Source organism: Sarcophilus harrisii, chromosome 1 (genome assembly GCF_902635505.1).
Source record: "Sarcophilus harrisii chromosome 1, mSarHar1.11, whole genome shotgun sequence".
Classification (NCBI taxonomy): Eukaryota; Metazoa; Chordata; class Mammalia; order Dasyuromorphia; family Dasyuridae; genus Sarcophilus; species Sarcophilus harrisii.
Window position 1 is genome coordinate 328,463,323 of NC_045426.1, and position 13,498 is coordinate 328,476,820.

The 13,498-nt window shown below is 34.2% G+C and overlaps 1 protein-coding gene across 3 annotated transcripts in view; it reads left to right on the forward strand.

Moving 5' to 3' along the window:
- Positions 1–13,498, forward strand: part of COL15A1 (collagen type XV alpha 1 chain) — a 195,569-nt gene that overhangs the window by 160,156 nt on the left and 21,915 nt on the right. For all 3 annotated transcript variants that reach the window (XM_031945530.1, XM_031945528.1, XM_031945529.1), the window contains exons 28-31: positions 2,272–2,317; positions 4,879–4,968; positions 5,205–5,254; positions 5,380–5,481. In XM_031945530.1, coding sequence (XP_031801390.1) covers positions 2,272–2,317; positions 4,879–4,968; positions 5,205–5,254; positions 5,380–5,481 — 288 coding nt within the window. The remainder of the gene's footprint in view (positions 1–2,271; positions 2,318–4,878; positions 4,969–5,204; positions 5,255–5,379; positions 5,482–13,498) is intronic.

Genomic DNA, 13,498 nt, shown 5'->3' on the forward strand with positions numbered 1-13,498 from the left:
TTTGAGGACTATGAGCTCTATGAATTGAGAAAAGAACTAATTAGTTTGGGTCATCAGGAGTTGAATTACACAGAACAGGTTCTGGGAACCTGGCTGAATGACTTATCCAGCAAAGAGATTAAACATAGAGGTGAAAATATAAAGACACCATGAGAAAGGAAAAGACTCTGGGATCCTTTAGGGTTAGAGTTCTGAGTTGCCTGGGCCACATGTTTCCTACATGTGCCTCTCTATTAATGTACTAGTATTAGAATAACAATGTACTCTTTGTGTATGCCCAATATTTTCACATATTCTGTTTAATGATAGAAGGGTGCATCTCAGTTTAATGGGGAAAATTATTTCTTAATATTAGTCTTAGGATGTCATCTTAATATATACCTCTGATCTAAGTCAATAAATTGACTATTTATTAAGGATAAGTACACTGATGGGGGCTCATGAATTATATTTTTAAGAATGCAGGCCCCTAGAGTAACTTGAACCTTGTGTTTAGTCACCTCTTTGGAAACCAACCTGTGAATATAAGCTACAAATAGTCATTGAGGGAGTGCTACATTAACAGTATTGTAGAAGCATCAATGAATTGGATATAGCAGTGGACAAGATGACCTTTCATATGTCTTCTATCTCTGAGATTCTACAATTCTGTAATTTTATGCCACTATTATATAGGTAGATAGATAGATATAGATATAGACATCAAAGATATATATTTGATTAAATGCCTCTCCCTTCATCTTTTGTGTATACTTTTTTATAATCTAAATTAATTAGATTAAATGTTCATTAGATCATATTTATTAGATACCTCTTCCCCTATTACTGTAGTCATTTTTGCTTCTCAGTTGTTATTGTTTTCTGAGAACCTCCTATCTGCCTTATACCACCTTTCCTTTCAGACTCTCAGGCCTGGAATCATCCCTATTATTTTTTTCAAGTTAAAACAAAAAATAAAATTTAAGTTCAGGATACATATATTCCTTTGTCCAAGGATACTTTTTTGACAAATTCTAAAGTAACATAGTAACTTTTCCTCATGTTTCCATTGTTTTAATTTCATCAACCATATCCTCCTAGTTGATGTGTACTAGAGTCAGAATATCTGTTCCTCTTCTTGCTTCCATTGCTTTCTTCTATGCAGAGGAATCAAACAGGATTTATCTTCATTTTATTTGACTGACAAAGTTGATCAGAGGGAGCAAAAGAGTCTAGGATGCTGAGGGCAACTTTGAATTTTACCATGCAGTCCAAATTTGACAGGGAGTTAAATATCACCAATAAGGCTCTTATGGAAGAGAGTAAGTGAGAGGAGATATGATACTCAATGTACTTTGATATAATATCCAATATAGCTTTAGATGTCTCATTCTCGTGCAAATATCACATAATACTTTTCAGGAGTCCTAAATAAGAAACAAATGCCATTAAACTAGCTTTTAATAAAAAGGAAAAGGTAAAATGTTTCTTGAACAAAAAATTAGCATTGTTATGTGTGGATACTGATTGACTCAGAAACTCACTGCAGTCTAAGAATGATATAAGATTTTTGACAAAGAGGGAATGAGAATTTGATGGAGATTTAAAATATAACTCAGAAGGAAAGAAAAAAGGTTTGCCTCATATCACTGTCATTTCTGGATTTATTCCCTCTCCCCAGACTAGTTGTTTTTCATTGATCCAGAACCAATCCATAGTATATGGGTTACTCTGAAAACAAAGTGTGGAAAATTATCTGAACAAAAAACCAAAGGCTCAATTAAGAAATTATGTTATGGCTATCTCCAAATGTCTCTTTTCTCTTGTCAGGATGAAGAAGACAGTGCTAAATAATTTGATGAATAATTCTTGAGGATTGGCAGAACTCTCAACTATATCCAATCCATTTTAAGAAGAAAAGCATAGTGACCAGATTTGATTTTTTAAAAAAGATCTATTATCTAAAAGCTTCTAGTTTCCCTCTGCTCAGTCCCTTGAGCAAAAAGCCTGAATGCCACAGAGAGCCAGATTGCATGATATGTACTTCTTGCTGAGAGCATTGCATGTAACAGAGACAGGCTTCTGGGTGAGTCCCTAAGGATTCATCTAGAAAAATTACCCAAACCACAAGGCAGGCTATGCATGTGAATAATATTTAGTTTGATATAAATGAAGTTTTAAATGTTTGCCAGACTTAATCTACTCCTGTACATAAGGTTAGATGTACAATAACATTATGCTAACTAAAAATCAGTTTTGAATGTAAAGAGCTTCCTTCTTCTTTCTCTTTAGGTCAATCCTACTCATCCTGGGAATCAAGAACTAATAACTTTCCATGGTACTCACTTTTTTATTTATTTGTTATTTATCATATAGATTTTGGCCTTCACTAGCCAAGAGAAAAAGACACGTCTGTTTGTCTAATGCACCTAAAAGGAATTCAGAGAATGACTATGTATTTAAAGGGTTTCTTTGGTGGGGAACCATATAACATTTCCAAGCAATTTTAACACATTCTTCTCTTTCAAAACACAATTCTACCTTCTATAGGAAACCTTTTCTGCTTGCCCCTAACTGCAAGTGCCCCGTTTTCCAAATTACTTTGTATTGAACCACCTTACATATATTTGTGTAGACCCTATACATATATTTTACATATACTTTATATACTTATCTCTCTTGTCAGAATGTGAATTTCTTGAGAGAAAGCATTACTTCATTCTTTATATCTCCAAGGTTCAACACAGTGCTATCTAGACCCACAGTAGGTACTTAATAAATGCTTATTGATTGAATGATAAATATACTTTGATAGCAGCTCCATAGAGCTCCCTTGCAAAGACTGTCTTGTAAAGTAGAACCATTGAGAAATTTGCTGATGAATCTTCAAAACTTTTCCCAATAAATTCCTATCAACACTTTTTTTTTATTCTTCAGAACTGTAATGACTCAATCAATTAACAAGCATTTTTGAACTTGGCACCAGATACTTAGGAAACAAAGACAAAAATGAAATACTCTTCCCCTTAAAGAGTTTACATTCTAGAAGAGGAGGACAGTCTTTGGAAGGGCACAGAAGTGGGAGATAATGAGAACGAAAATAGACCAGCAACAAATGTTAAGGAAAATAGCTTAATTCTTGTCAGGGAAATTACAGTTTAAAGGGTCCAAGAGATCAACTCTATTTTCCATTCTTTTCTATTGGGTAAAGTGACACAATGAGTAAGGGTCATTTGCTAATTAGATGGTATCACTTATGTATGCAAAACAGAATGAATTTAGGTTTATCTGGAGATAAGTGTACTCAACCAACCCATCAACATTTTTAAATAGTTGAACATTTTTAAAAGCACAATGCTTTATCTCAAACTTAAGCATAAAATTTCCTTTACTGCAAATCAACTCATATCAGTGTTCAACCAGATGAAATTAAACTATTCAATGCAAATTATATTATTTTCCCCATTTTGGGGGCAGCTAGCTGGCATAGTGGATAGAGCACCTGCCCTCAAGTCAGGAGGACCTGAGTTCAAATTTGACTTCAGACATTTAACACTTCCTAGCTGTGTGATCCTAGGCAAGTCACTTAACCCCATTTGCCTCAGCAAATATATATATATATATATATATATCCCCATTTTTGTGCTCTGTAGTTGGATCAACACTGCTAGGCATCCATGATCTAAAATAAATCATTCTCTGAGCAACTAAAATTTTTAACAAAAATGGAAACTATGATTGAGAGTTCTATTTAGAGAAATACAGGAGCTGGAGTCATAAACCAACTCTCTGATAAATCATTTTCCGTGACCTTGGTAAAATCACATCATCTCAGTTTCCTTATCTATAAAGTCAGGAGACTTGAATGAATAGCCTCTAAGGAGTCTATCCTATGACCTCTCTGTATGGAGCTCTTGAAATGTTTTATGTAGAATGAACTTTTGTGAATAATCATATTATACCTTATGGAAGTTGACTAGATAAAAGGATCCCATAGAGAATTATTCTGTAAAGAGAATAATTACTAGTAACCACAACAACATCAATAGTAAAAATGATAATAATAGCATTTTGCAAATATTCATTATTTCATAAATTATACCAACTCTGTAAATTAGGTGAAGAAATTAACTCACATAATAAATGATACAGTTAGAATTCAAACCTAAAATTTTTGAATTTTTTAGTGCTTTTTTCCACTAAACCACACTTAATTTTTTTTTGGAGGAGGAATTGTTTTTGTAAATCCAGACTTTCACATAAAAGGAAAACTGTTTCATATACACACACACACACACACACACACACACACACACACACACTTTTTTTTTAAAAGTTTCATTATTATTAGTATCTTGTTTTCATATCACCTACATTTGCAAATATATCCCCCCCCTTTTCTAGTCTGGCACACCATCCCTTATTTTAAAAAAATTAAATAAAGGAAGGAGAGGTAGTTCAATAAAATTTATCAACATTACCAACAAAATCAGAAAGTACATATATGCAATATTCTATACTTATAATCCTTTCCCTTGCATCCCCTTCCTCCTTTGCAAAGAAGAGAGAGCAGTGAATTTTCTAATCTCCGGGGGAGTGGAAGAGGATAAGCTTGGTCATTATGTTATTGTTATTGTTATTGTTCAGTTTCTTTTCTTTATTCTTTCCATTTAAATTGTTATAATCATTTTTTCTATTAATTTCTTGGCTCAACCTCTTCATACTTATCATTTCTAATGTTACAGTAATAATGCATGACATTCATGCAACAAATTATTCAAGCCATTTCTCAATCAATGAGCACTAGCTTATGATGCCCTTTTTGAAAACTCCACCATATTCTGTGACCATTTCACAAAAAAAAATTAAAATTATTTTCCGTATGTTTTTAAATATCAGGCATTAAAGGAGAAAAAGGTTCCTGGGGCCTACCTGGGCAACCAGGCCCAAAGGGTGAAAAAGGAGATGAGGGTGAGCCAGGACCACCAGGTAATTTAAGTGTTATTCTAGACTATGTTATTTTCATTTTAAATTTTGAGAAATACAATTGAATTAGGGCCTAGATTGCAACCACTATTAACCCTTAATGTCAAAGCTGACATTACATTCCAATGATGCACAACCTAAAAAATAATTAAAATGTTGGGAGGTTTGGGTTTGGTGCGGGGAGGGGGGGTGTTTTTAATTTCTAGATAGAAATGATAATTTTTAATGTTCTTTTTCAGGTCCCCCAATTCCTGTTACATACTTGAAGCACTTTATGGATAGAATGAAGGTACTTATTTCTTCACTTATTATTTGCTTTATGGCTAACTACCATTTACTTAAGGGTTACTGAGCTTATAAGGTTTGATCCATTTTTTTTTTATGCTTACATTTTTCAATGTTGTTTTCTTTGAGGGTGAATCTGGAAACAAAGGAATCAAAGGTGAAAAGGGAGACTCCAATGGTGGATTTTTTATGCCTGGGCCCCCTGGATTACCAGGAAGTCCTGGACAAATGGTAGGTAATATCCCTTTAACATCAAATTCTCATGCTGAAGTCAATTTTCTCATTGGAAATTATATATTGCATTAACAATAATTAGAAATTAGGCTGAATCTCATAGATTCACAATCTCTTCACCAAAAAATATTTTTTTCCATCTGTGCAGACAATAATCCTTGCTTTTTTATTCTGTCTTTGGGTTTTTTTTTAATCTTCCATAAAGGATTTACCTAATGCTTTAGAGACTTCACTACAACATCTTAATGTCATAGAATTATAGAATAATAGTTTCAGAGCTGGAAGGGATCTTAGAGAGTGTCCCCTCATTTTATAGATGGTTACATGACTTAAACTCTTCTTAAGTTCAAATACAGTCTCAGATACTAACCAGTTGTGCGACCCTGGCTAAGTTACTTAATCCTGTTTGTCTCAGTTTCTTCATCTGTAAAATGAGCTGGGGAAAGAAATGGCAAACCATTCCAGTATCTGAAAAACCCAAGAACACCCAAATGGGGTCCCAAAGAGTCAGACTTGATTGATAATAAACTGAACAGCACAGAATAACCTTTATGACTGTTCGAAGTTCATATGGATAATAACTTACCAGAGCCAGCTTTCAAACCTATATCCTTAACTCTAAATTCAATGCTCTTTTCATTATTTTATGGACCCAATGCAGTTTTCTGTCCCTCAATTTCACTGCATGACCAGTTTATCTGCTCTTCTAGCTACATGTCTTCAATAATTTGTTTTGAGAGAATCATGTTGGAGGATGTTCTCATTCAGAGAAAGAATTATGGAGTCTGAATACAGATTGAATTATATACTATTTTTTAAACTTTTTTTTGGTTTTTAATTCTCATGACTTCCATTTTGTTCAGATTCTTCTTTTTACAACATGACTAATATGTTTAATATGATTTTACATTTATAACCTTTTAGATTACTTGCTATCTTGGGAAGGGTGAAGGAAAAAAAAGGGAGGGAGAAAAAATGGAAATCAAAAAGTAAATGTTGAAAACTAAAATATATATATTAAAGAATATTAAATTTTTCAAAAAGCAAATGTTATAAATATTAATAATATGTTTTGGCTCACTTCCCACATATAAGCCAAGACAGTAATATGCTATGGGTCTTTTATACCCACTATGCATTTTTCCATTGCCATTTTTGCCCTCTGAATTTTTTTTCCTGAAATTGTGAAGTTTCATGGTCCTCAACAATATAGCACAACTGTAAGAATAATGGTATTTTTTAAAAAGGGGAAGTGGTTTAGGATTATTGAATTTGGGGAAACCAATGAGCCCCCAAATCAGAACCCACATAATAAAAGAAAGTAAAATACCTTAACCCAAAGGAAGTAAATAAGGAAAAAAATTCAAATATAATGTCAGACTAGTTGCAGAAAAAATGGGAGTTGGGAGGGCTCATTACCATGTAAATAGCTATTCCATCATGATATAATTTTTAGTTAAATAGAACTTCTGGGCACAAAACATGAATCATTTTCCCAGAAGGAACTAGACTAAATAACTGTGTCAAACAGAAACTAGACAGCAGGGTTTAGACCAAAATTTATAGGCTTCTTCTTTTTGATTACTTACTATGTGATTTACTCAGCCTCACCATTTTATCTAATGCTTTTCCATTCTTTAGTCACCTAAATTTGCTAGTTGGTTTCTAGATTATCTTACTGCTATTTTCTGGGCCATCCAAAAACCTCCTTCAAATTCATAAAGTATGAGGCAAAATTCTAATTGTAGGAAGCCTGTAAAAGATTAACTGTCGAGTAATGTTTTAGAATGCCATTCACTTGCTCTAGAAGGGAATGTTGGCAATATCTGTAGGTTCAGGCAAATACCCAAATATAGTTACTAACAGCATCAATCCACAGTAAAAAGAAAAAATGGATAACATATGCATGTTGCGCAGATAATGAGATGCAATTAAATTGATATCCCAATGAGCGAATCTCTCATTCCCCATTATGAACTGGATACACACTGCATATAGATAATAAAATGGATCCAGAATTGAATAGGGAGAGAAAGGAATGGACCAAGAAAGTTTCACAGACTTTCAGTGATTCAAGGCACTCATCAACATAAAGCCCATATTGTGAGCATCAGGATTATCCTTAATGATGGAACATAACCATAAATCATATAATATATTGGTTTCATAAGAATACAAACTAAAGAAGTTACCAGAAAAAATGAAAAACTGCAGAGTGGGTCATGAAGTCAGAAGACTGACTGTAGCATTTTGTAATCACATATTTCACATGAAGTAGACTTAAAAAAAATTCTACAGTTTGTCTTAAGAGGAAGTGGGCCAACTATGTAACAAAAGCAAGAGATAACCTACCACAGTGCTAAGAATAATTGTTGATTTGTTGATGGCAATGGAACAAGATCCAAACTGTTGAAAATATTACTATCCCTTCCCATTTGAAAGGGTATAATACATAAATACCACACTATATATTAACATTTTAAAAGTTGTTGAGTCTTTTCCTCCTATTCTTCTCAAAATGGTAGTTTACCTTATCTGTGTGCCCCCTAGTATGGTCCCACAAGTTGGTCCTAAAATAGGAAATGAATGATAACCACTGGGGATTATATATAGGAAATTCCTGCTTCGGTGTGAGCTGAAATCACTGAAAGTCTGTGAAACTTTCTTGGTCCTTTCCTTTCTCTCCCTATTCAATTCAATTCAATTTATTATCTATAGGCAGTGTGTATCCAGTTCATAATGGGGAATGAGAGATTCACTCATTGGGATATCAATTCAATTGCATCTCATTATCTGCGCAACATGCATATGTTATCCATTTTTTCTTTTTACTGTGGATTGATGCTGTTAGTAACTATATTGGGGTATTTGCCTGACCTAAGAAAGGGACCTAAGGTCCCTTTAAGAGTTGAGAGCCTATGATTTTTTTTAAGTAGAAGAATTGAGGGGTACCCAGATAATGAAAGAAACTGAAAATAAACAAATCACTTTCCAAATCCTGGGTCCACACTGCCAAATCCAGCAGAAAACATGATTGCAAAGACATAATACAATCAAGTTAGTGGTTTGCTTTTTTGGTTTCAAGATGTCAACATTAACATTGTAAAAGTATTCATAAAATGTATTCATATAATTTAGAATGATCCATATAGCTTAGAAACTTGTAATAATGTTCATCAAATATTCATTTGAATATCTGCAACATACAAGATAGCATGCTATTTTCTGGGAAAGATAGATAAGATGGGTCTCTATCCACAACAAGTTTACATTGCAACTGAATACATAGGATTTGAGATAAAAGATATGATGATACTATGTAGTATATGCTAAATCCCAAATAAGTGGTATGCCCAATTACTGCTACAGTAGCTGACAAGAGCAAGTAAATGAGTGAATGAAACTCATTTAATAAGTGCTTACTATGTGCCAGACATTGGGTTAAATGTAGGGATGCAAATATAAAAGCAAAATAGTTCCTACTGTCAAGGAGTTTATACTCTTGGTTATTGTCCTTCATTCTCAAAGAGGTCAAAAATGGCATCACTATCTTAATCAAGTTAGTGTGTCTGACTATGACTGATCAGATCAATATGAGATTGGGATGTTCTTGTATAGGACTGCTTGCCATCTGGGGGAGGGGGCAGAGGGAGGGAGGGAGGGGAAAAGTCGGAACAGAAATGAGTGCAATGTTGTAAAAAATTACCCAGGCATGGGTTCTGTCAATAAAAAGTTATAATTATTAAAAATGAATAAATAAAATAAAATAAAGAGATTGGGATGCTCTGTCACAGGTTAGACATAAATAGTCCCTCTGACATTTGGGGTGGATTCTTTAACTTTGAGCATCTCATATTTCTTCTGAACTAAGTCAATTCTGCTTTGCTCACAGATCCCCACATCTTCTCAGATGAGGGCACCCCATGCTGGGCAGTCCTGTGCCAGTGTCTCCCATGTCATATAATCAATTCTAAAGTTCTTAAGAGAGACCTTGAGAGTGTGAATACTTGCCCTGTGTGAGTTTATACTCTAAAATTGGGAGAAAACATATATAGGGAGTGATGACTAAGGAAAGGTGCTTTGATCTATAAAGTCATAAGGATAATAAGTGGAGACATAGGTGGCTGATTAAGATGCTCTTTTCATCTGTAATGTAATTATTAATTTTCTAATGTTCTCAGACCAAAAGATTGGTCATCAAATCTTATAGCTATAGCTGAGACTTCAGAGACCATATAGTCCAACCACCTCATTTTGTGGATGAGGAAATCATACCTTAGGGAGGTTAACTTGCCAAAGATCACAAGAACAGTAAATGTCAGAGGAACAATTACTAAGGAAACTCAGCTATTCTGATTTCAAAGCCAGGATTCTTTGCACAATACCAAAAGGGTACATATATACATGGCAGCAGAGCAGATAGCAAGAAAATGGCTGGAATGGATTAGGATGTGAAATATGGTCTATTCTAGTGCTGGATAGATAGAGAGAACTATACTCACTTATTAATCAGATTAGATCTGTCCTGGGGTAGTCATCAAAATCTAGGCAGGTACTCAGGCTCCTGTGCCTTTAAGTACCAAACTGATAGGATCCAAGAGCTGCCTAGGGTTGTTAAAAGGCAGCTGAACCTGCCAAGGAATATCCATTTCCATCTGTCTCTGTGATTTCTTTGTACCACGTGATCAAAAAAATTAAGTTAACATATGTAAAGTGATGTGCAAACTTTAAAGCACTATATACATATTAACTATTGTTGTTGTTGTTGTTATTGTTGCTGTTGATGTTGTTCCCTTCAAGACAACTCACTTTCTCTAGATCCTAACTGGCTTTTTGCTATTCCCCTTGTGGATCTTTTCCACAGCTAAGTTGTCTTCCTATCCTCTCTATAATTTACCTCATTATTGAGAAATAATTTGAATCATTGGCAAACCTATGTTATCTCTATCTGTAGATCAGGGCTTCTTAAATTTTTTCCACCCATTACTCCTTATTGTCTGAGAATTTTTATGAGATTCTGAGTATATAGGTGTATAAAATAGGTATACAAATCAAATATTTACTGATAAAAATCATAATTTCAGAACCCCAACATTAAACTATAAGAGCCCATATAGGGTTGCAAACCACACAAGCAGAACTATAAAGGATTTCTGGTAGTCAACTTTCCCTTCCTCCTGAAACTTTGCCTGGATATAAGGCTTGTTACTTCCATGTCTGCTGCTTCTATCTGAGTCCAGTTGTGGGAGCAAAGTCCCAGATACAATTTCAACTTAAAAGGCAGCCCTCATACACACAGAGAACATTGTGACCTTTTAACATGCCTTTCAAGTGGAAAATCTGATAAAATTTCCATCTTGCCAGTATAAACTGCCTACAATTAGATATAATTAATAGCAACTAACAGTCAGCACTTAACTGAAAAAAATGGCAGCCTCTAGGTCCAAGCTATATTCATCAACAGAAACTTCAATTCTTAAATAAGTTTTCAGGGCTAGCAATAACCCACACCTTCTTTACTTCACCTGGCCCTAGTAATTTGATTGATTCATCAGTCTTCTATACAAATTCAAAGGTGGGTTGGAGGTCTTGCCCAGTTTCCTGCTGTATCTACAATTCTATGGTCCTCTGGGCAAAAGCTTTCCCCATAAATTGTCTTAAAATGATCCTTCTTGTTGAAAAAGCTGCCAGATGAACAGTACCATATATTAATGAGGATAGTCCTTTACTAGTCAGATGTACAGACTTTGTTCTGGGCCTAGGAGTTCTAAGAAGATAAGAAGTTTTTTCAAGAACTCTACTGAAAGACCTCATAGAATTTTAGAGCTGAAAATGAATTCAGAAGTCATCTAATCCAACCCAGATCTGAAACATGAATTTCTCTACATTTCTAGCTAGTTGAAAGCTGGGTTTATGAGGACCGAACATTTAGTATAGATGTGTGAAATGAATTTAACATTATCCAACTGTGCCTTTCCTTTTGTGTTGCCATACTGATTCCTCACATCAGAAAATCACTTGCTTGTTGAGCTTCCCTAGCTGGCCAATTAAACATACTACCTCCTTTTAGCCATCCTAAGATAGCTCATATATGGTTAACATAATGAAAATGTGTAACATCTGAGGTTTACAATCCCCTTGTTGGAGTTGTATCTCATAGAATTAGTTGATATTCTACATCTTTGGTTGCCCCATATAAAACTGTAAATTCTTGTAAATTTTATAATATAGATTTTGGTGGTTTTCATGTTAGATATTAAGAAATCATGGGGAGTAGAAGGGATTAGACTTGTGATCCTATTGGTCTAATAAACTTCAAGGCGAGGTAGTTTCTGTAAGCATAGGTTAGTGGCTTTTGTGAATCTTGTAATCTTGAACAGCTGCTTAGACCTAGGTCTTAAACTCAAAACTTTGTGGCCAGTTCTCTATTCACAAAGACCTGGGTTCGAATTATGCCTCAGACATTCACTGAACAAAAGACCCGAGGCAAGTAATCCAATCTCTATGTGCCTCTGGCAATTTCTTAAGATGTATCTATGAAATCAAAGATGCATTGCAATCTGTATCTGTCTGGAAATTTCCACCCCAAGAGATTCTTACTTTGATAAAAGCAAAGATCTTTCCACAATTTCATTGTATGCATTATCTAATTAGAGATTGAAGAGAACATACTTATTTCCAGTAGTCTTCAAAATCTTGTCCCTGTTTCTATTTTGAATTTAGTAAAAATTGAAGAGTATATAATTAAATAGATGAATTGCTACACATCCTCATTTTGTGTCATTATTTTTGACATCTAATATTGCTGATAAGTAAATAAAATGTTCATAAGAGTCTGCAGCTCATGTAATTTGACAGATAAATTATAACATCTTTTATAAATAGTCAAACAGGTCTTATAACTGGAATGGCTTCTCACAATAGCTTCTTTTGATTTCACTGAGAGTGAAAAGAAGTTGGAGAGTGGGGCAAGCTAACTCATTCCTTTCTTCACTGTCAGGTTAAGAATCTATAATTGTTTATTCTTGTGGGTGCTTCAGGTTCCTAACCAGTACATTAATTATCCAGAGAAAGTTTTCCCTAAACTTCATTTTTTAACTGTTTCATAGGAGAAATGCCTCTTCCTGGGTGTGAATCAAAAGCTAAAAAATACAAATATTTCTTCTTTTGTTTAGCCCTAAAATGAAATATGATTCTCTTTTCTTAAATCAATTGCTTTTAAAGGAGGCTTAAATCAAGAGCTTCTATTGTTTAGCAAAGAACTTTTAGTTTAAAGAAAAAATTCTATCCATCATTCTCTGATGGGTTAAGAAAATGCCACAGTGTCTTTTTTAAAAAAAATTAATTGTTTTAACTTCTAGTGACAAGGGTAAATACTCATAAATATGAACAAGAATAAAAGAGAGCACCCACAGAAACATGAAAACAATGAAGAAAAATTATATGCAAAAGTGTTTGTAATTATATCTAAAACCAAACAGATCCATTATTCCCCCAATGTCAAATGAAACAGAAGCTATGAATGTTCATTTAGTGCAGTCATGTGGCATACTAGATTGAAAGCTGACCTCTAAATCAGAAGTTTTGGAAAAATCTGACATGTACTTCTTGGGAGACCCAGGAAAATCATTTAATCTTCTAATGATTCAAGCAAACTCCCAAAGCAAAGCTCTAAATCACAAACCATTGACATTGGTAAAGAAAATATCTTTGGCATTCCTTATATCAGTGAATCACAAATATAGACCAAAAAACCTAATTACTCAAGATGAGTTTGTTCTTTGAAAGCAAATGTTGCTTTCACTTACCAAGTTAATGTGAGTGTGCAAGTATTGCTTTTGGTTCCTCTTCCTTTACTGTGTTCTTTCTATAACATGTAACACAGATCACTCTGACCCCCATTGCAGGTGTGTTACATTTCCCCCCTTCTCTTGGTTGGTTCTCTGGTACCCTTAAAGGGGACTGAAAATGTTGGGGCTCTCTGCAAATCACTTCAGTTCCTACCAGTAGTCAT